Genomic DNA, 24,980 nt, shown 5'->3' with positions numbered 1-24,980 from the left:
AATAACCATACTGTGGGACCCTGTCCGCAGACCTCCCATATCATACCCTTCTTCCCAAGGTGCTCCAACAAATCTCCCGTTCTCGGCTCTAGAAATCATATCATTGAGGGCCTCGCACCCTGACTTACTCACCAGCTCGATCATCCACAACTGAACTGCAGTAGTTGAAACAACCTCTGCCCTAAACCGGGCTATAACTACTCCCAAGACATAGTCTACAATCCCAAAAGTGCAATAGATCGTATAATCAATCCTTATCGTCCTATACAAGAGATCCAAGGTGAAATGGACCTCCAAAATACTTATGCCACATCGACCCACCTGCGCTTACCAGCGCTAAACCACTGTCGCCAATCCCGGCGACCAACTAAACCCGAGTTAGAATACAACCTGATCCTGGGGTCACAAGCCTGCTTAATCCTTCGTGCTCGTAAACTGAAAGGGCACAATCCTTGCCCTAGAAAACGACATTCCAATCCTATCAATAAACCATTTTTAATTCCAGTTGCATAACTCCAGCTGAACACAATCATTACTCCTTTCCGGAGTCCCCGCGACTCACATTCCGGCCTCTAGCAAAACCCCTGAAGCCTCAATCTAGAATCGCATGTGCTAGACTCTCCCACTTAACCCGCAGACTGTAACAAGTACAGAACACCTCACTGATCCCAAGTAACTGTAGCTCTCTGCTCCTCAGAATACATCCCAGTAACAAGTTCCCACCAGTCCTTTGCCCCGAACCTCAACAGGTTCAGAGCGTGCCTGACCTCCTGGTCAGTAGTAAATAAACATGTGAAGCAACATCCCTCCACATCAGATGGCCACCTCATGGCTATAACCGGGTCCTAAACCCTACCGAAGGTCGGGGCTTCGCGTTATCGAAGTCCCGTACTGGAAAGCCCGACTGGCTCCTCCCCTTGCCGACATTACAGTTGTTGAAGCTGCTGCGGCAGCCGTTTCAACAATGATTGCATAGCGCTCATCGAAATACTCAACCATGGCGGTCTTGAAAGACCCGATCATCTCCTAAAACTGTCCCCGAACCATCTCGATCACCTCCTCCCGGATGATCCCACTGACACGATCCTCCGACAATACTGGCCTATCCTGGCTGCCAGCTCTTGATCTTGACCTGGATCTGGTCTCAAAACGTCTCGTAACCACCATTCTGGTAATACACCAGAAAGATCTCGGATAACCCATATGCTAACAGGAAACCAACTCCCAACCAAACCCTAGGGGTTGTGACTTCCTTGCTAGGCGTATGCGTCCTGTGCTTTCAGTAGTACGGGCCCATACTACCTTCCACACCTACCCATATTTGTCTCAAGTATCACCACAACACCCTAAAAATATACATAAACATAGCGAGCGCTCAATCCTCACTCCTAGAGGAATGCTAAATATCTCATAACTGGCCTCCGGCCTCACACAACCCACCCATCCATGAAACTTCCACCAACCCTGCAGCACTAGTGTATGCTAGCCATACATAACGCTGGACCCCATAGACTTTTGAATATTCGATCCTACCCTAAGCCCTAATCAATAAGAATAGAACATAAGGCCAAATCAAACATTCTCAGGCTATAAGATCTTAATTATATACAGCCGTGATGCATACACAAGTAACTACAGTAATGATGTCAATCTCATATAAGGAAAACCCTAGGCTAGCAGGCATCATGTAATCAGGCAATTCTATCATGCAATTCCTGAAGATCCTTAGCCTAGTACTAGCATGTTGTTCTAACATACCACATAATCAAATAACTGTATGGTATTTTGGGGTCTACTTACTGGCTCCGGCTGATCGTACACCCTGCATCCTCCTTTACTTATTTTGGAAACCATTTTAGAAATCATTTTGAAAACCTTTCCTTGATTTGAGACTGGATTCACACGAATGTTACTCCAATTCACTCAAACCAAGGCTCTGATACCAACTTGTAACATCCCAATTATTCAGGCCAATTTAAAACTTTTTAACCCATTTAAAAACCATCGAGTGATTACAGTTTGTTTTCAAAATAGTTTAAACATCAGAGTATTCCCAGAACCAATTCATAAAACCATGAAATAGGAGGAGCTGTACGACCACGCCTTTGCCTTCCTGCGACAATCTGATGTACCTGAAACATAATCAACAAATGTAAGCCCGAAGCTTAGTGAGTTACCCCCAAAATATCAACGCCATACAAACATAACCATATCATATAACAAATACAGAACAACATGCATACTGAGCCTTCAACCTGACTGGACCGCCTCACAGGCCTTCAGTCCATCTGGACCGCTCGAGGGCCTTCGGTCTGACTGAATCCCTTTACAGGGCCTTCAGTTTATCCGGACCGCCCTGGGTATGTTGGCCTACAGCACAAGTAGGACCGCCTCAACCCAACCCCAACCAAACAAACATGTGCACATAAATATCATACGCTAGCTCATTTCATATAACAGTCAAACCGATCTAATAGATCACCAATCGTGGCAACATCCCAATAACCGGGATACAGACCTAACCGGTCATTAACATAGCACCATCCTATAACCAGGAGAATCATGTGCACATAGATATCATATAACACTAGCATATATACATATAACAGTCAAACCGATCTAACAGATCACAAAGCATAGCAACAATCCTATAACCAGGATATCGACCTAACAGGTCACTAACATAGCATCATCCTATATACTAGGATACCGACCCAACCAGGTCACTAAAGCATAGCATATCACCATCCTAACTACCAGGATGTAAATCAATAAGCATAACATGCAATAATCCGATTACAATCCATAAAGGGTCGGCCTTGGTGCCTTAGACCCTGTTGATATAGTGAGGAGAACTCACCTGGCACTGCTGAAGTCTCGTAGACACAATCCTACACTGCTGAAGTTCCGTAGACTCAACCCCAGCTGCTGGATGACAGATTCCCGAACTGTCAACACCAAAATAACACCCAATTAATAATTGGGTCCCAACACATAACCATAAATGCATCCTTGGATAATTACTACATTACCCCAAGGTTGGCTTTATTCAAGCCCAGGGCCCAACCCATAAGCCCAAAGTCAACTGGGAATCAAAGCCCAACATATGGCCCAATTTTCCACATTGGGCCCAAGCCTATACATGGTCTTATTCTAAGGCCCAACATCATATAATCATTAAGGCCCAAACTATGGCCCAATTTTCCAAATTGGGCCCAACTCCTCATATAGGCCTCACATCAAAGCCCATTAATAATCCAATCATCATGGCCCAATAGAAAGGCCCAACAATAAACCCAAGTGAAATTATGTTTTCACATAAAATGACGATTAGGGCTAAGTGTTTCTCACTTAACCCATTAAGGACTTAATCCTCTAAGGACTTAATCCATTAAGTCCAATATTGCTTATATTAATATTTTCCAATGATTATTATTTAATATCTCAAGTTATTAAATAATTCCCGTGTCCCGGTTAATTCCCCAAATTAGGGTTTTATTGGCATTAGGGTTTTCCAAACCCTAATTAGGGTTTCCAATCCAAATATTAGCCTATTTATCAATTTGTTGGGCTTTTAGGTCAATTAGGGTCCATTAGACCCACTAGGGTTTTCACTAAGCCCATTAGGCTTCATTGGGCCCATTAGGGCTTACAAGGACCATTAGGGTTTCAAGTACCCCAAACGAATCATACTCAACGAGGCTAGCACACCGCCACCCGACACGGCGGCCGGTGGCGGCAGCCACCACCCTACGGTGGTGGTTTGAGTTTCTTTTCATTATTGCATCGTTACAATTTAAAACTCCATCCAATTAACAGACACGAACACTAATGACACAGACACCCACTAGTAAACACACACACACAGCCACCTCGTGGTGGCCGGTGGTGGTATATGGCCGCAGAAAGACTATAACCGGCGGCAACCACCATGGTTGGGTGCCATGGTGGTGCACTAGCTTTCCGGCGACACAAACATCCCAAACACACAATCATTGAACTTGTAACAGTAGCACCCAGACGCTAACACAATTAGAATTCTCGGAAACCCACCCGACATGGCTGCCCTCGAGGTGGCAGCGAAAGTCAGGACACGGCAGGAGTTCTTCAGCCTCCCCGGAGTGACGACGATGGCGGCCATTGGCAGCAGAAGATAGAGGCAAGGAATGAGCACAACTTTCAACGGGGAACAACGGAAAAAACGTGTGATTCCTTCATCTCTTCATCTCCGCCATCCGTCAACCGACTCGTCGGTCCCTCAATAACTGGCGTCTCCGACAGCAACGTGGCATGGTGATGGCGTAGGAACGACAGCAGCGGGCTTGGCAATGCAGCGGCACGACGGCGGCAGTGGGGAGGAAAGATGCGACTGAGATGACGAAGGGGTGATGGCGATGATTGCACCCAGTTGTTCCGGCCTTGGAGACATCCATCGCAACGTTGTTCGTCGCCGGCCATCTTGGTTCTTCGGTGGCCTGGGTCGGTCGGAGAAGTTAGGTAGAATGGGGTGGCGACTGGCAGTTGGGAGGCACAAGGGGGGAGGGGTGACGGCTGCTGCATAAGGGAGGGTCTAGGTTTAGGGTTTGACTGATAATGTGATTATATACCCGATTCCTCTTAAAAGTTTGCCATAGTGGCAACATCAGTCCCTCCATGCCCCCTTTTTTTTCAAATGCCATCCCATATTTACCCTTTCAACCCAATCCATGGAAATCCCTTACAAATTAAGTCTCATAAATTACCAAACAGCCCCCAATATCTTAATTATGACATAATCAGCCCTTCCACCTCATTTCCTTTTTAAATTAAATCCAAATAATCACCACGGAGCCCCTGTCTTCATAAATATTATAAACTGAGACCGAAAATTACACTTTTAACCCTCAATTTCCGAGTTATACCAATCAACTCCTCGAAACCCACACCCTGCGTATAATTATTGATTTAGGGCTACTATACATTCATTAATTAATTAATTTATTTAATAAATACACAAGGTGTTACAAAAATCCAATTCTGTTATAAATGGAGTCTTAATTTTAAGGCAGGGAATCTCAAGTTACCAAGAGAAAGAAAGAATGAGGAGTCGGGAGGGAAGAATAACAATTGTTGTTGTTACTTTTTTTGCTTCTGAAACTTTCAAAAATAGGTAAGCTTCCTTATTTATTATTCTTTTATCATTGATTGGTTTGATTTCTTTGGAAAAGAGAAAGATGTTTTCTTGGTTTGATGCTCTAAGTGGATGATAATAAAACATGCCTTCCAAGTGTTTGATATAATGTCCAAAAGAGAAGGTTTTGTTGTAAATGAGGTAATTTTGATATGTTGAACTTTTTGGGAAGATTCTATCAGAATCTGAGGTAATTTTGATATGTTGAACTATTTTGGATGATAATGAAACATGCCTTTACATGTTCTTTTTTCTCTTTTGATTACAAATGCTAATATTCAGGGGTTTTTTTGTGTGTGTTCAAGCATAACTAATTATTAGTAGAACAAAGCTAAATTAACTAGCATTATTCAAAAATGTCACATGAGTGACGCCCTTCAGTTTTGGTTTAAAAAAAAAATTATAATTTTTTCAAGTTATATGGAAATGAGGATTTGTAATTTAATATTACAACTTTTATTATTATTATAGGTCTATCATATGTAATTGTATTTTATTATTACATAGCTTTTTATGGGTTTAGGTTTCGAAGAGGCTACCATTGATGTAGAATCGAGTTCAAGAAGATACAAATACATACAATGAATGTTATTTCAAAGCTGCAAATTCTTTCAGAATGAGCTAACACAATATTATTTTAGAATGAGGTTAGTAACACTCATTGATTTGATGCCTACTATTTTGACAAACATGGTAAATGATAGTGTAAGAATTGATTGAAAGCCTTTCAGCAAAGCATCATGAAGCAATGAGTAAATTCTATAAGCATTCTTTCAATAGTATTCTCATAGAATATCATTGTTGTAAGAATGGTTTGCTAAAATTTACTATTTTTTCTATTGTAGAAAAATTTCAAGATTGTTAAATTGCAAATTGTTGGTTTGTTAAGTTTTATCATCTAGAAATACTATTGCAAGTTTCAAGTAAGCAGTTATCGCGGTCGAAATTTCAATAGCGGTCACATGCCGCTATATGAAATTGCGGTTGTCGCGGTGGTATAGCAGTGGTATAGCAAAAAACATCATTATAACAGAAAACATTCTCACAGAATAAAATCGGTTATTTTTACAAATTGTGTTAGAATTAAAATTGAATTAATTTAAAAATTCAGATTTTCAAAATTAGGAGAATTAAGTATCCCTAAAAATCTAAAATTTCCTTTTTAAAATATAGTTAATTGTCCAAAGTACCCTTATGTTGAAATTTGCGTGATTATATGGTGTATGTTACCCTATTGTAATATCATAGACTCTCAAATCTTGAACTTAGATTCTATTCCATCCGGTGGTCCAGGTCTATGCATTCTGGCACACAATAGTTAGTAAAAACAAAATAACCTAAACATATATATATATAGGGAGTGGTTCACATGAGAACCACAAAAGATTAAGAACCGTAAGAACCCCATTTTATAAGCAAATATGTACACAATACTTATTAAACATGTTAAAATCCGGACTTATTTTGTATTTTTGGTACGAAAATGGCAAAATTGTAATTTTTGCAGTCTAATATTTTAATTCATACATCGATTCATATTTTAACACAAAAATTATACAAAATACAAAATTTAATACAATCTATTCATAATTTAGTATACAAAATTCACAATTTAATACAATCATAATATCACTAATTAACTAATTTAGGAAAGCCAAACTCAAACTCTACCACCACCAACTACCACATATGAGCACCATCCATCTATATCAACGTCATAACCATCATTCCTTTCAAACCAAATCTACAGATAAAATCATACATTGTTAGCTTAATATTATATTCACGGTTTAATAAACATATTAATTCATTAATTTTAAGTTTAATGCAACAGTTATAAAAACTAATACATTCTTACATATTTACTTCACAAAAAATACTCACAAGAAAATTAATAAAAATGTTTATATTTTAACTTAAAATTCATAAAAAAGTCACAATTTAATACAATCAATTCACAGCTTAATACAGTCAATACACAAAATTAACAACTTAATATATTAAATTCATAGTTTAATACACAAAAACTATATATTCACATCCATATTTTGTACTTAGTAGCTATATTTATACCTTCAAATATGTGGGCTAGTTTTTCTTTCAAATTTTAATTTATATAATATTCACAATTTAAATTTTACATGTTATTCAAAAGTAGAGAAAATAAAATCTATATATAATGCTTCTTTCATCTTATATTTTAGAAGCAAAAATAAAACCCGTACAAAATTAACAACTTAATACATTTAATTCACAATTTAAAACACAAATTCACAGTTTAATAAAATATATTTACAGGTTAACATTTACATCTGATGAGGTTTGGATCTTGGAGGTTATATTATATTATAGTTCACACACTCATCACAATTCACAATTTAAAAAAACTAAATTCATATTATTTGAGAAAACACTAATATAATAAAAACACGTTTAAATTCATATTAAAACTTATAAAAATTCATACATATACTGCTTAAAACTTATAAAAATTCATTTAATCACAACTAAAATTTATGAAAAAAAAAATTATACATTCACAACTTAATACTTACAAAAAATCATGTATTCATACCTTATTTTTTTTTCTAATTGAAACAATTAGATATGTATTAATACCATGCATTAACAACTTAATAATTATAAAAAAAATGCTTCTTCACAACTTAAGAAACTAGTTCAAAAACTTATTCATATTATTCAATGTTTAAAAACATACATTGTTTTTGGTGAAGCATTTCATCAAACACCTTCAATGCATCTTATATCCAAATCTGAGATTGTTCCCTTGCTTCAAATCCATGAGCACTGATGGTAGGTAGCAACAACGGTGGTGCGGCGTTGGTTACTGTATAGGTGGAGTCACATCAATGGTGGTAACATCAGATCTGGATGTCAGATATGTTGGCTGTGATTTCCGTCAGATCTATTGTTCCGGCGAAGCAAATCGAAGAAGTTTTCTTGTATTCCATCAGATCTGGATGTCGAAGATCTGGAGACAAACTAGATTTGGACTTCAGAGCAGAGTGTGACGTTTTTTGGTGTTCCAACGAAGCACAATAGCTGATGTTAGGTGGTGGTCGGTGGTGATAAGGTCGACTATCAGATCTAACCAAATTGCACCAGATCTGATATGTTTTGTGTTTTAGAGAGAGAAAATGGAGCTCAAACAACTTATTGACTTTAGATCTGAAACCAAATAACAATCAACAGTGATGGAGGAAGGTGGTGGTTATCATCGCTCGTCGGAGCTCATAATCCGGAGGAGAAAATCGAAGATTTGAAGTCGAAAATAGTAGATCTGAAGACGAAAATTATAGATTTGAAGAGAGAAATCATAGATCTGAAGCTGAAATTGTAGATCTGAAGAGGAAAATTGTAGATCTGAAGCTGAAATTGTAGATCTGGAGCCAACCGGAACTTGTGGATCTGATGGCGGTGGTTCATCGGTGGTAGGAGGCGGCGGCGGTTCGCCGACGGTAGGAGGCGGTGGCAGTCAAGGGTGATGGTTGGTGGCTAACTGGTGGTAATGTTTGTGTGTTCTTCAAGTTTGAAATGAGAGAGAAAATAACCATGTAAGAATGTATGTAGTATTTGTAGATCTGGTTATAAAATGGGGTTCTTACGGTTCTTAATTTTTAGTGGTTCTCATTTGAACCTTTACCTATATATATATATATATATATATATATATATATATATATATATATATATATATATATATATATATATATATATATAATTTGGTTTGTGAAAATTCATCCCATTCCTACATGCAAACCAAACATGATCATGGAATGTAATGACTCATTCCATTACCTTAACCATTCCATTCCATTCCATTCCTCCATCATTCCGTTCCATCCAACCAAATGGAGAAAGTGGATTCTATCAGAAGAGCATCAAGAAACCAACCAAATCCAATTCTAGTTCTTGCAATCCTTGCAAAAGACATTGGTGAATTAGCCACAAAAGAAAGGAAAATGTTCGGTCCAACTTTAAAAAGATGGCACCCTCTTGCAGCTGGTGTTGTTGTTGCCACTCTCTATGTCTGCTATTGAAACAAATTAAAACAATTCATTTCAGGAATTACCGAATTAACCCCGGAAGCACTTCAAGTATTAAGAGTTGCAGATAAGTTCGAAAAAGACCTTGTATAGATTGCAGTTGAAGATTCAGTTGATAGTGATGATGGTTAAAAAGCAATCATAAGGGAAATTCCACCTTTTGAAGCTGAATTTGCAATTGCAAATTTGGTCAAATGGTGGACTAAGTTGAGATTAGACAGGTTGAAAGGGTGGGTTGATAGAAATCTCCAACAAGAGGTCAGTTTTTTAAATAAAAAACAATGTAATTCGGAGGGCATTTATGGTATTTGACAACAAATCTCAAATAACAGGTGTGGAATCCATGAGCTAATTAAGAAGTATATGCTCCCTCAGTTGTTGAAGTCTTGAGAATTATAGATGAAACTTTTGATGCTTTTTTTAATCTCCTAATTCCAATGCATCCAGCTTTGCTTCCTGATTTAGTTCTTGCCTTGATCGATGTCTCTAATATTACTCGGCCAAAGTTAAATCAGGCTGTGGTAATTACTAATTACTTCAAGGGATAATGACTTAGGAGACTATTGAAGTTTCAAATTTGTTCAAAAAACACCATTCAAGTATTACATGTTCAAAAAACACTATCAAACTAAGACATATGCTCAAAAAACACCAACGAAGTGTATGTTCTGTTCAAAAAACACCATCTCTATGGTTTGAGGCAACTTACATGTTTAGTCCCTAATTTTTTTTCTTAACTCAAACGGTCCCTAGTGTTTATATTTATTTACCTTTGGACCCTGAAACAAATATAAACTATAGGGACCATCCTAGTTGATAAAAAAAGTTAGGGACTAAATATGTAAGTTACTCCAAACCATAGAGATGATGTTTTTTGAACAGAACATGTATTTTGTTGGTGTTTTTTGAACATATATCTTATTTTGATGGTGTTTTTTGATCATGTAATACTTGAGTAGTTTTTTTTAAGGAATTTGAAACTTCAATGGCCTCCTAATTCATTTTTCCTTATTTCAACATCAACCTTCTTTTAATTAATTCAAATTAGGGTTTTGTAATTACATTGTTTACATAACAAGTTTTTTATTTACAGGATCAAGAAACACATATATTCCCACTCTTCTCGCATTAACCCGATGCACAACCAAGACAAAATTCCACCGTGTTTTCAAGAAAAAGGAAAAACTACAACTTTACAAAGAAGAAATTCTCAAGTCTCCACAACAAATGACAATACATTAGGTGTCCCACAACTATGTGTACGTATAAACACTCTCCGAAAAAACCGATCCGAACTCGAAACAATCGAAAAACGAATCATAACCCTTTTGCAAAATTCTGAATCTGCCCATGTATTCGACTTCTAAAACGGATTATATAAAAAAAAAATCGAACTCAACCGCTTACAAAATCGTGTTTCAGGATCTTCGAAACTTGTTATGAGACAAACTTTACGTAGGTAGGCTCACATGTTCCCGAATTGAACCTTTCCTTCAAGAACTCGAGCAAAATTTAACGGTTGTTGCAGATAATGTGCAACACGAAAGGATTCGAACGCGGTTAGTTGTGGAAATAATGAAAGCGAGTTTTGAAGGATGGTTGTTGGTTTTACTTGGAGGTGGGCCCACGAGGTGTTTTACTATACAAGATTCGAGAGGGATTGAAGATGATTTTAAGGCGATTAAAGATTTGTTTTTTGCAAATGGTGATGGGTTGTCTATGGATGTGACTAACAAGTTTCCGATTGTTGTGAGAGATGTGATTTCTCTTTTTGGGATGGAAACGGAGACGGTTGTGGAGCGGTTTGGGCGGTTGACTTTGGAGGCGTACGAGTCGTCTGCTAAATCTAGACTCCCGTTGCTTGCGAGGCTGTGACGTACGACTACGGGTCAATGGAGTTCGAATGATCCGAATACGCTTTTGCGTGTTTTGTGTTATCGAAATGATGATTCAGCCTCGAAGTTTCTTAAGAAAACGTATAATTTGCCAAAGAAAATTTGATGATTTGGTGGTGGAAAATTGGTTAGTTTGTGTATAGTTGATCTTCGAGTGTCGTTTCTGTTGAGGGAGGGTAAGGTGACATGTGAAGATTGATTCATTATTGTTGAGTGTTAATATAAGTTCTTAGGATCTTTTTTTACTTGTGCTTCTAGGATGGATTTGTTGATTGTTTTGTTTTGATGGGAGAAATTGTTTCTCTTTTGAGGAGATGTTTTTCAGGATAGGTGTAGTTGGGCGTAAAACGGTTGGTGTTAAATTCGTATTAGGTATTTATTTATGATTTTGTATAGTATTTTTACACTTGTTATTGGCAGCGATTTTGGTTGCTATATGCTATATGGTACGGATTATTTGTATGTTAAATAGTAGTTTGGATTTCTTGTGTGTTATTGCTCGATGTGGTTAGTTTTGTGACAAAGTTGCTTCCAAAATTTGCACAATTGTGGCTGTGAGGGTAGTTATTAACCCACAACCTAACATTCTCTTACAGGTCTCATTCTAGTTGCACAGAGGAGGTGTTTAATGCACAATTGAAACTTTTTATCAAGTTTACCATCCTTAAATCAAACTACGCGGAAATTCGGCATTTACTAAAAATATGAACCACAATTTTTTTTTTTCAAGAAAGAAGGAGAAAAACAAAAACATAACAACATGAGAATCCTGAAAGCCAGAAGATTTGATGCTAATCACACTAAATGAGATTGGTAACAAGTACCGAACTGAAGATGACTTAATTTTAGATATGCTAAACCAAAAGTTTCATTAGATCTTGAAGAAGCTGAATGAATCCTGGCCGAAGAACAACCATTGGGTATCTGACTCTTTGGTATTGCATGCCACTTATCAATGTACCCCATCGATTCCATGTCTAAGTTGGGAAGTTGGCGTGCTTTGAGAATTTTCAAGGTTTTTTTGGATATGCCAAGAAGCTGAGCTGCAGTTCTGATGTTATCTTCCCTTTTCTCTATTGCATTGTCATGACACTTCAGAATTATGACACGTGGCAAGTTGGTAAAGCAAGCACATAGAAGATCTGCGATTATGGTTGATATCAACTCAAAGAGTTCCTCATCCGTTGGCCAATTTTCTTGCTCATTGCAGTGAAGCAGTATGGTTTGGCTGATCCTTTACATACAACTTGCAGCAATGAACTTACAACGTGAGTGATCCAGACTTACATTTTTCGTTGTCTTGAACTGTATCACAATTTTTTCTGCTTCATCACCCAACCATTGAAGAATCTCCTTCGATGTTTTTCCTTTACGAGCCTTCTTTTGAAGATCAATTTGAAGCCACTTGCAGCAGACTTCGATATCTGTCCACACATGTGTAGCTGCTTTTCTTGCCTTTAACAACTCACCATTTATATTGAGGCTTTCTTCAATATGTCTTACAAATTCGAGACCTTCACTCATGCTGTCAAGCAAACCCTTGATGTAGCTGTTTACAATGTTAGGAAGAGAAAGCACAATGGCTGTTAATGTTACTGCTACTAGGCTCCAGCAGTTTTGGGTTTCTTCTGGATGTAAAGGTGGAACTTGATCACTGTCGAACTCTATTACTCCATTGAATCCAGTAGATTTCTCAAGAAGAATCATAAGATTCCTTGGCTCTTTCTTTTCAGACTCTTGAAGAAGTCGAGTTATAGAGCTGAGGGCATTTCGTAATATTCTTTTTGAAAGCTTCGCATCCTGTTCGATTTGCAGGACATAACCGGTATATTCTTCCACATTGGATATGGCATTGCTGCTAGATGTATTTGGTTCTCCCTTAAACTTTTTCAAAGAAGACTTGCAGAAACGGCAACAACAAGAGAATAAGATCAGAAAAGATATGGGAATGAGACATATTGTTTTACATATAACCACAACCATAATCTAAAGCACTATACAAAAGTTCAAAATTATGTTTCTGATGTTGCGGAAAACTTTCTTGCGATGGCGGCCTGGGAGATATGAAGGGACATGGCTGTGTTTCCAATGCTGAAGCCTTTGAATCCAATGCTTCTCAACATGGAACACGTTTAGATGATGCATGCTCCATTTCATGGAGAGGTTGAAGTGACTTGTGATAGTCAAACATCTGAAAATTGGTGCTATACTACCAACTAATGTCCCACTTAGTTGCAAGGGAATAATCACGTGGATTGACCATTTATAATTAGATTTCTCATTATGTACGTCACCTTGTATATTAAAAACCAAAACACCAAGTGAAATGAATGCAAGGAGTGAGCATATAACGCCAAAAACAGAAGAAACAGGGGAACAAGCAATTGCAAATTGGGGGTTACCAGTGTCCGCCATCATCCAATACTTTTTAACATAACAAATGAGTAGCTTGTTGGAGAAGTTTATCTGTTGATGATTAGAAGCCAAACTGTGCAACTCCTTGTAACGTTGTTGTAAAAGTCTTCTAGATGCTGAAACTGTCAAAGCTACCGAAATTGGCCATGGAATTAAAAGAATCAATAAAATGAACAATGCTGCCAAATTCACCCAAGCAGTAATAAATTGGATCCACATTTTAACATGAATGGTGTATAAGAGGATACACAAGGCCATGGTATTCAGCAGAAGTTCCTTGTCATTCATAAGCCCTAAAGATGGGAGAAAGTTGGCTAACATGGTAGCCAAGAACATGATGCTGACACTCTTTGCTAGAATAATCTCAAGATTGCGCGATATGTCGTTGCTAAGATCCACTGTTAGCTTCGTTGATATTGCTATCAGTGTAATGGAAACAGAATTGATGGTAAAAAGTCTGCATGGAAACCAGAGCTTCCGTTGTCGAAAGCCTTGGAAGACATCAGCTGCCATTGCTAGAGTGCAAACCAGAGATGCTACTGAAATATACACTCCCACCCATGGCATGGCGTCTTCAGGAGAACCCTGTGTCATCTTGCTAGTCCAGAGAAAATGAAGAGCTTAACTAGATCTAGCTAACTGATACTGATGCTTGACATATATAGATAGGAGTTCAAGAAAGATTTTTATTTAATTTTCTTAAATTTGAACAAGGAGAATATCCATGAAACAAAATAATGAGAAGTTAAAAAGTGTACGTCTCAAGGAATATGTGGTCAAGACATCTTAATATCGATGTATGCATTATAATGTACGTGCTACTATTCGTCTACATTTGCAGAGAATCTTTTGAATTGACATCAATATATTTTTATGTTTTATATATATATATATATATATATATATATATATATATATATATATATATATATATATATATAAGGACGGCCCAGTTGTTCTCGATCACGTATGAAGGTTATGATTACGTGAAAGTAACGTTTTTTTAGTCGATAAAGGAAAGTTAGCGATGATTGGTTTTTTGAGTTTTAGGAAGAAAACTTCCTACTATAACCCGCAACCAAAAGAATTAGAGTTACAACAATACCTTTGAAGGGCTAATATGGAAAAAGAGTAAAAGGTGGGAGGTCATTTGAGATTGCTAGATACCAACAGGTGTCCTTCAGAGGTAGGCAAGGGGAGGTCATCGGTGTTTTAGAGAGAGAAAGATGAAGAAGAAGTGGCTGTTGGAGATGTTTAACGTTTAACGGATAATTGACTTTTATAATTAATTTTTTAGTTACAACAATAAATGGAGCTGAATGTAACGATATATTTGTCAATTGAAAACTTTTAATTTAGAAACAGTTTAATACTAACAAGAAACAAAAGCAAACTACAGATTAGGATCTGTAGTATACTTTTTTTTTTTTTCCTATTTTGGTCCAATGGCTACAAATTAATATAGCAAATGACTAAAAACAATTTATGAATAACAAAAATTATAAAATATTGTTAATCATTTACCACCCAGTGTAACTTATATGGTTTCATTGATATTATATTTACGGCAGTTGATCAATAGAAGATGTCTTATAAAACTATTACAAAAAACGATCATTCAGAAATACCTACTCCTTAAATCATCAAATATTCTATCAATTAGGGATTAAATTGGAAACTCCATACTGATATATCAAAAACATCATATAGTTTCCACAATTGACATGTGTCACTCAATTTACTGGTAAAGAAATTTATAACTCTTGTTATTTAACAAAGTCAATTAGTACATGAGATATAGAGAAATAATAATTCATAAAAGTAGATTGTTGATTCATGAAAATAATAACGATAAAAAATAATTATATTAATAAAGAAGGATGTTTGCAACGAGTACGAGACTTAGAGTCGCCATAGAAGAAATAGACGTACAGTACCCACCACCAGCAGAGAGTTAATGTCATTATTACTTGGAACAGGACCTTTAATCTGATGACCAACTTCAGGTTCTTTCATGATCTGCATAAGATATAGAGATAAATAATAAGGGATAATGATTAAAAGAATAATATATTTTTTGATTTGTAAATATTTAGTTACTGATTTTTTTTTGTCTATATTTACCCCTTCAACTTGTTAAACTATACACATTCAGTCCATATGACCGGTTACTCCATGTTAGCCAGGAAAATGACTTAATAGGGTAATATATTTTTCATTTTGTACACATTTAGTCCTTAAAATTTTTGTACACATTTAGTTGTTAATATTTTTTTGTTTCAAAATAAGTCAGTTTTGTTTTTGTACTCATTCAGTACTTATGAATGATTTCTTTAGGTTTTCTCACGACATCTTACGTGGTACAATCATTGATGAAGTGTGTGCGGCTGTTGATGTTTATGTGTAACGTCTCATTTTCACAACAAAAAATTTTCATTTTTAAATAAGGCAAAACTCCCTAATTATAAATCCATTATTAAGAAAAAAACGTTTATTCCAAAATTTATCAAAAATCAGAGTAATATAAGAAACGCGGAATCCTCAATACTGTTGATGAGTGTGTACAGTCATGCATTCGCCTTCCCACGATCAACGATAGAACCTGAAAACATAAACAACTGGGTAAGCATAAAATTTAGTAAGTTTCCCCCAAAATACCCGATACAACAAACGTATTATCATGCATAACAGACCCACACTCATCAGATTGGAATACCTTGGCTCAATCAGTCATCCGACTGGAATGCCAACACACAACAGGTCTAATCAGTCATCGGACTGGAATACCAAAGGTTTGTCGGCATGCCGCCTTAACCCAACTGCTCTTCTCGAGCCTCTGTGCCTACAACTTACAGCCAATCCACACCAGGTATCTTGGCCTACAACATATAGCAGGACCACCTAAACCTATCTCGCCACCATATCGCTATCCCACTTAAGATGTGAGAAAAACCTAAAGAAATCATTTATAAGTGTTGAATGAGTATAAAAACAAAAATTACTTATTTTGCAACAAAAAAAATATTAAGGACTAAATGTGTACAAAAATATTAAGGACTAAATGTGTACAAAGTGAGAAATATATCACTCTATTAAGTCCTTTTTACCGACTAACCTGGAGTAGCCGTTCATAAGGACTAAACGTGTACAGTTTTACAAGTTGAAGGGGTAAATGTGGACGAAAAAAAAGTCAATGTCTAAATGTGTACAAATCAGAAAATATATTACATTTTTAAGTCATTATCCCAAATAATAATTCACTAATTAACATTTTAAATTCTTTGAAAAACGAGTAAACGAGCTTACTTGTATTTCTTGCAAACAAAATATATCAATTAATTTCTCCGCAGCATAAAAAACATATCTACCTAAAATCAAGTTTATTGGTGATGGACCACACTCAGTCTAGAGTTGAAATCACTACTTCCTTCTTTTGCTTCATTCTCCACATTCAGTCAATAAACAAGAAACAAACCACACTCAGATTTATTAACCTAGAAACAGATTATATCTGTAAGCCGTTAGAAAATGAAAATGGAGACACCATTTTTTCAGATGGCAACACCCATGGCGGTAAGTGGTTGGAGGAAAAAGAAAGAAGGGTTACAGATAAAGGAAAAGGAACAAGAAACAATACCTTACATTACTGAAATCATCAAAGCTTAACTGAAATCAAGGCTACAGAGAGGTTAGGACTTCAAAAATAACAAGATATATAAAACGACTCCACGTTCATAGGTGAGAGGAAATAGAGACGGGAATTCAAAGTGAGATAGAGGATGAGAGGTGAGAATAAGATGGGACGATTTGATTACATTTTGATTAAACCTTTAAATCCTTCGCCATTAAAGCCTATTCCAAGAAGAAATAGCCAAAATCAATTGCATATGAAAAAAATATGACAGCGTAATCCTTTTTTAGAGAGAGAAAAAAGGAAGAATATAGTCGGACACAGATTGATAAATTAAAAAGAATGATCTTTCTTGAATGAAGGTAATGGACATATATGGCGGTGGTAGAATACTGGAGAGGTTAGATGGAGATGGCAGAGGTTAACAGGTGGCCTAATAGGTAGAAGCGGTGATAGCAAAGTCTTGGAGTGACTTGTTGGATTAGATGTGTAAGCCAATAACTATTATTGGTATGTACTTGACCCGAGAGTAGCATGGTCCATTTGGGTTGCATATCATCAGGACAATTTGTTAGGATGGACTCTTGAGAGAAGGTTATATATGATTTATTAATATATTATAAGTACTAATATATTAATATGAAATCATATGGTTTTAATTAGTATTGATCAAGAATTAATTTAGAATTGATTTAGTGATCAAAAAGAAACTAATAAATCTATGGGGACTAATTATGTTGATTAGTTATATTCATGTGTGTTGGGCTTATGATCCATGTTGGACCAAGTTTATGTATGGATACATAAAGAGTTGGGCCACATGAACCATGGATCATAAGACCCATGTGTATGGATTTGGGTTATATCCATGACCCTAGAAATCCCACATATAAATACATACTTCATTGCCCAAAATCTTGACTTGTGTATTCTTGGAGTTCATGGTGGTTTTGGGTGCATGGAGATTCTCTCTCAAGTTCCTCCTTTGTCCATGATGTGTTGTGATTCCACTTGAGGCTTCCACACTATTGGGGCTAAACTCTTAAGGCTAGATACATCAAGACTTCAATCTCTACCATAAGGTTTGTTATCCTAACTAGATTCTTGTGTGGTATATGACAATTGTATGCTAGTTATAGGTTTAATACCTTGGAAACACCATTGCATGTATAATTAGTGAAAACATAGATCCAAGGTAATTAGGGTTGCATGAACACCTTAGGAGTGTTAGAATGCTCAAAACCCAACAGTGGTATCAGAGCCTAGGATTGTTTTCAATTATACTTGATGCAAATTGCTGAAAAATGCTGAAAAATCGATTTTCTGCTGTTCTGGACAGTGGACTCGCCGAGTCCACTGATGGACTTGCCGAGTCCATGCACAAATTCATCCAACTCGTCGAGTTGGTTCTTGCACTCGACGAGTTGGACCCCCAGACAACATATCTTTGAGTTTTAAAGCTGGAATTGGTCTAGAATCATTACCTTAAACTGTTTTGGACTTATAAAACCTGTTTTTAAATGTGGTAATGATTATGGTAAACCAATTTCAAAGTTATTATCAAATTTTCAAGTTTTATATATGTTTATATGATTCTTGAAAATTGTTGATATGGATTGTTCATGCTTATGAGTTTTGGTAGATCATAGGAATTATGTGCAAATTGTTTGTTAGTGTAATTTTTTATCTCAATGACATTGGATGGACTCCATAACTTGTCCTCAAGTTATGGAACACCAAAAGGTTTTGTGTTACCTTGTTTTATGAGTTAATTTAGATTAATAAAAAAATTATGTGTTAGTTGTTTTCAATATAAATTGATCTAAAAGTAGTTCATAAAATGTGTTTTTGTAACTTGTTCTCAAGATTATATGAAAAGTCACATTTATGACTCTTAAAACTCATAAAATTGTCATAGGTTACAAAATGAAGAGTCTTTTTGTCATAAATAGTTTTATGAACACCATAAATTGTCCTCAAGTTATGGATGTTCAAGAGGGTCTTCATTAAAGATTTTTAAAACCTTAATTAAATTCATAAGTTATGAAAATCTAAGAGTTTTGAAAAGTTTCAAAACTTGCCCTCAAGTTTTGGAATTTGCAAAGTTACCTCCCCATGTATACTTTAATTCCAAATCAAACCCTAGAATTTTAATAGTTTAAAATTCAACCCTTATACTATTATAATATTAAAAGTTAATGAATATATATATATATATATATATATATATATATATATATATATATATATATGTATAAGAGTAAAGTCAATCTTACCGTTAGTAGGCCTCATTCACGAAGCCAGTCTCTAAGGGGGTTATAAGGTTACTGCCTATAAAATGGTTGTTTAATAGGTGTCCACTCTCACCCACCGCTTCCTTGACTGGTGGAGGGTCGTTATCCGAACGGGTAGGATAGGACTCTAATTCTCCTTTCATTAAAAGTATAATCATAAACCCTAAGTAACTAAACACTTATAAATTCCCAATCTTAGTTACTTAGGAAAATGTGAATTTGGTGCTAACCCATGAAATTACACTTTGCACCCTTGTTAAGTCGTTAGTGGAGCGTATGTGGTTAACCGGCACACTAACATGGAACTGACAATGTGTGGCAAAGGGTGACTTAAGTTTTATCATAGATCAGTGGAGCGCGTGTGGTTAACTGGCACATCGATTGGGTGATAAAATTAAGGGTACCAAGTCAATTTGCATGGTTATTCACACCTTGTTTGTGATTCTCGGCATCCTAGTCACAAAGTTGAGAGGGCACAATCGAGATTTAAACATGCCATTGAAAGTTCAATGAATCTCAAAAGATCTAGGAGTTTCAATCCAATTAAATCTTAATAATTTATTTTGTTTTTCATGGTGGAATTGGTAAATCGTCATTTACCTACCTTCAAATATTTTGTAGCTTGGATTACGGCATCCCTCTTCCAAGTTATAAAATAGTTTGTTGGGTCCTAGCCTTAATATTTCATATTGGGTGTTATGTTAAGGACTTAAATCAACTGAAACTTGAATTTCTCCCTCATAGATGTCTAAGTTCAGACAACTATGGTCTTCCTCATCCTTTTGGATAGAGCTTTCCTAAAGAAGATGATATCCCAAATGGCAATCAAGGTGAAAGATCAATCCCTTTGTTGTTTATTAATAGGACTAGACATCATACTTCACTTCCTCCACCTCCTCCAATAATTCTCCGTGGCCCACAAGTTCAAGGTCACTCAATCCCTATTTGGCAAACAAAGTCTATATGTGCTTACATCTTGGAGATTAAGTCACATATTGGCAAGTCGGGAGAGTTGGGTGACAAAGTCTTAAGGAAGTTGACTGTTGACTGGGTTCTTCAATCACTTCCCAAGTCATATAGTGAATTCTTTAAGGACTACTATGTGACAGACCATAACTTCACCCTTAATGATCTTACCTATTTGCTTGTTGCTGCTAAAATCAACAATGATTTGGAGCACTGGTAAAGCAAATATGATTGGAAGAACTACTTCCCAAACCTATTTGGACATTGACGATGGTGACATTGGAAGTCCATAAAAGCTTTCTCTTCCCAATGGAAAGGGATCGACCATGGTCAAGTCATTTGACCTAATGGTAAAGAGAATGGCTAATTCTGAGATAGTCTCGTGCACCATTTCCAAAGAGTCCATATGTTTCTATTACCAAGAGAAGGGACATTGGTTGCGAAGCTGCCCATTTTACCTGAAAGATCATAAGGATGGTAAAGTCAAAAAAGGTTTGACTCTACTTCAGGTAAAGTCCACTATCTAACTCTATTAAGTTCTTATTTGGAGATTCTTAATACATGATGTAATGTAATTACATTTTGATGTTTTGTAGAATCAAAGAAAAGTAAGGAAGTTTAAAGAAAGAGTAAGTTGATTCTGATCGCGAATAGATGGATTTTGATCGCATGGTTCGATGATCAGAATTTTGAGCTGCTGCGTAAGAGTTATGATATATTGCTTTGGAATAGATAACAACATGTTTTCATATGTATTTGCATTGTAAGGGTAAGTTTTTCCGCAAGTTTTAAAATAAAAGAAAAGTTTTGATTTTATTTATTTTTTAAGTATCCTTACAATGGCATTTGTGAAAAATCGTCGTTTGTATGTTTCCATTTGATAGCAATATTGGAAAATGGATTTGATTCTTTCATTTGTGGTAGTGTCTTAATTTACCAAATAAGGAAATATTCTCATCACCCAAGTTTCAGTTGGATAGAAACTTGGAATCATGCAACTTGTATTGTATGTTGAATGAAAATTTTCATCTTTTGTAAATTAAGACTAATTCCTTGTTCATTTGTACATGTGAGTCAAGTGAAGAACTAAAGGATCAGGTACATTAGGTTGTGCGTTGGTCAGGTCCACCACAAAGGCTAATAAGGTTATTCATTATGATTTACTAAATTTTAGTAAATATGGTTATGCTTACAAGTTTAAGTGTAATTCTGAAACATTGGAAAGGTTTCAATGATTGGCAAAATGAATAAGAAGAATCAAATTAGGCAGAAAGATAAAAGTTTCTCCAATCTGAAGAGATGGGAGAGTACTGGAGTATCTTGTTTTATGATTATCTTAGTGATTATAGAACCGTATCACAATTGATCCTCTAAAGACACCTTAGTGCATTTGTTTGGCTAAGGAGAGGAATCATGAATTGTTGAAATGGTTAAATCAAAAGATAAATCATACTTCGTTCCAAAATCAAGTCTTAGAGTCATAATCTAATATTGTAACTTGAGTGACATAATTTAAAAAAAAGGGTTTATAACACTTATCAAATGTAGAGTAACATGTTTCTTACTCTTGTACATTTGAAATTGGTAAGTTGTGATGTTTTGGATAAAACAGAGACCAACTAAGACCAATTATGAGAAGTGTTTATCTTGATAAGAATCCACACTAACTCTTGAATATTTGTTTTGTCAAGGAATGGTTCTTGACAAGAGAATCTTATATGTCAAGAGGACAGTGGGAGTCTTAAAGATCTTGGAAAAGTTTCAAGAACTAATCAAGAATAAAACTCATTGTTTAATCGCTAGCACACAAGTTCAGCTTTGTAACCCATTGTATTGGCATATTTCTGTTCCCACTCCAGTTTAAGTTGACTATGCTTGTGAGTTCTATAAGTTCTCAATTGTTTACATAACAACCTGGAAGCAATGGTAGGCCCTTGTGCTGCCGGGTGGCAAGAAAATGAGATTGGGCAAGTTCATTCCATATGAGTTTGGATTTGTCACTAACCTTGTCTTGAGATTATGGTTATGACAAATTCACATGGATAGGAACTCATACACCAGAAAATCTAAGTGTAATAAGGTTTCTCTTCGATTTATGAAAATGATGGTGAGGAAACGCTTTCACTAGGTAGATTTTAAGTAAACAGCAATTGTGATATTTGCATTCTCATGTCGTCAGTGGAGCGTGTGTGGTTAACCGGCACACTAACTAGTGAGAATATCAAAAGGTCTAAACACATGTGAGCTATCTAAGGAAAGGTGTATGATTTTGATAAAGTCTTATCAAAGCAATCTCGTATAAGAAAACTAAACGTTGGTAAGAAAGTCAATAAAGTATTGATTTCTAGAAATCCAGCTGATTTCTAGGTACATGTCAAAGCTGGTGGGAGCATAAAGTGTTATGCTAGTTAAATTATAATTATCATGTTAGTGGGAGCATGATTATTATGTTACGTGTTGCAGGTTAGCAATGTTAATTATAGAAAACAAAAGTTTCAATTCGCTTTGAAAAGTTGTTTTGCTATAATTAAGGGAGAGGATTTTATACATCATTCCAATTCTACGAGCTTAGATTGAGATTTTAATCAACTTTAGTCAAGGATATATATGAATGTTATGTTGGAATGGTTCAACATAAGGAAATTCTATATATGCTTCGTTCTCAAAATTCGATTATGATTACGGCATCCCTCTTCATAGTTCGAATTGTGAGAACATGGCAAATAAAATTTTTTATAACATGAATCGTGTCCCACATGCTTCGAGTATAGGATCGATTACATCCATTCTAAATTTTCCAAATGCTTAGGGCATTAAGAGGCAAAAAGTAATAGAACTGGATATTACTAAAATGATTAAGCAATTGCTGAGGACAATCTAAGGTTTACCAAAGATTGGTTGCTCATGGACAATTGGAAGTATAGTGTAAAATTTAGAAAGGACCATATTGACATATTTTGAAAAGAAGTAACTCCTGTTCAGAAGTGATGGTAAAAATGGAAATGTGGAATTGTTTCCATAGGTGGAAGTTATTCTCTGAATCTGTATAAGATTAGAAAACTTAATGCAAAGAAGAATGTTCAAAGGAATGTACTTTGAATATGAGACTTCGTTTCCATGGAATTGATCTCCATTGGAATACTTTGTAATGTCTGTTGCCAAGTCTTTGTGACTTTTGTACATAGTCATTACAAGAGAATCATTGCATATAAGTTTAGAATCTAACAGATTACAGTAAATGGCAAGAGTATTGTATTCTTACATTTACAAAAGGGATTGGGATTGTGAAATGACCATCATTGGAGTCGTGTTCAATTGATCTATTTCATAAAAGAAAGGACCATAGGTAAACATAGTGTGCATGGTTGGAGCATGGCATGACTATTGTTTTAATTCAAGTATTAAGTTGATAATTTGAAACATTACATGAATAATGAGTAATCAATATGGTGCTTATAGGATTAGTATTATTCTTGTGTTTCACTTTGTATGTTTTGACATCCCGAATAACTAGGTTATTCAAACCGTCCACAGTCAATCATACTTTGGAAGTAGGTATTGAGGGAAGACTGTCATGAATGGGTTTGTAGTTTGTCTAGGTGGCTAGACTTAGTTGCAGTGTTCATGAGTGCTCCTGGAATAAGATTCGAGTATTGGATTAAACCCACGCTCATTTGAATCACTTCATGGATTTTATCACGAGTGAATCATGAGACAATAATATCTTATATTCTTCAAACCTAGAGATATGAGTTGTTGACTATGAGTTGGTTATACATTGATTGTACGAAAACGCATCAGTAACTTGATGTTATAAAACGTGTCTTTGTGTATGATTGAACAAGTAGTTAGTACAAGCATATGAGTCGAAGTTTATCCATTCCTTTTACCTCATAAGGATAAAAGCGATATATGTGGGCCCCTCGATGATTTAGTGATGACACCCCTAAGTGCTTGGCCAAGCCTAGACTAATTTGATTTGTTTAATTAGTCAGTTGTCATAAATCGAAAATCGGGAAACAACAAATGGACGGAGAGAATGATTATAATCCATGTCTCAGTCCATATGATATCTAGAATGGAGGAATATATGATCACTTATCTAATGGACGCGTCATTGATTTGTTCAGAGTTCGACAGCGGCTTTAAGAGCTACGATTGATAGTTGGGTTATGAATTCATACTTGCAATAATAGTTTTAGACTTATCCAAGTGGGAGACTGTTGGATTAGATGTGTAAGCCAATAACTATTATTGGTATGTACTTGACCCGAGAGTAGCATGGTCCATTTGGGTTGCATATCATCAGGACAATTTGTTAGGATGGACTCTTGAGAGAAGGTTATATATGATTTATTAATATATTATAAGTACTAATATATTAATATGAAATCATATGGTTTTAATTAGTATTGATCAAGAATTAATTTAGAATTGATTTAGTGATCAAAAAGAAACTAATAAATCTATGGGGACTAATTATGTTGATTAGTTATATTCATGTGTGTTGGGCTTATGATCCATGTTGGACCAAGTTTATGT

At 35.8% G+C, this 24,980-nt stretch overlaps 1 protein-coding gene and 1 pseudogene across 1 annotated transcript; one reads left to right on the top strand and one right to left on the bottom strand.

Moving 5' to 3' along the window:
• Window positions 1-9,042: 9,042 nt before the first annotated feature.
• Window positions 9,043-11,238, top strand: LOC145105504 (protein unc-13 homolog; annotated as a pseudogene).
• A 1,880-nt stretch (window positions 11,239-13,118) lies between these two features.
• On the bottom strand, window positions 13,119-14,141 carry LOC145116426 (uncharacterized). The gene has a single exon (XM_079052776.1). The coding sequence runs from the start codon at window positions 14,139-14,141 to the stop codon at window positions 13,119-13,121; it is 1,023 nt and encodes a 340-aa protein (XP_078908902.1).
• Between the last annotated feature and the right edge of the window lie 10,839 nt (window positions 14,142-24,980).

Source organism: Lactuca virosa, chromosome 1, assembly GCF_052849685.1.
Source record: "Lactuca virosa cultivar CGN04683 chromosome 1, Lactuca_virosa_CGN04683_v6, whole genome shotgun sequence".
Taxonomy (NCBI): Eukaryota; Viridiplantae; Streptophyta; class Magnoliopsida; order Asterales; family Asteraceae; genus Lactuca; species Lactuca virosa.
The sequence above is the reverse complement of the archived record's forward strand: the minus strand, read 5'-3'. Positions and strand labels throughout refer to the sequence as shown.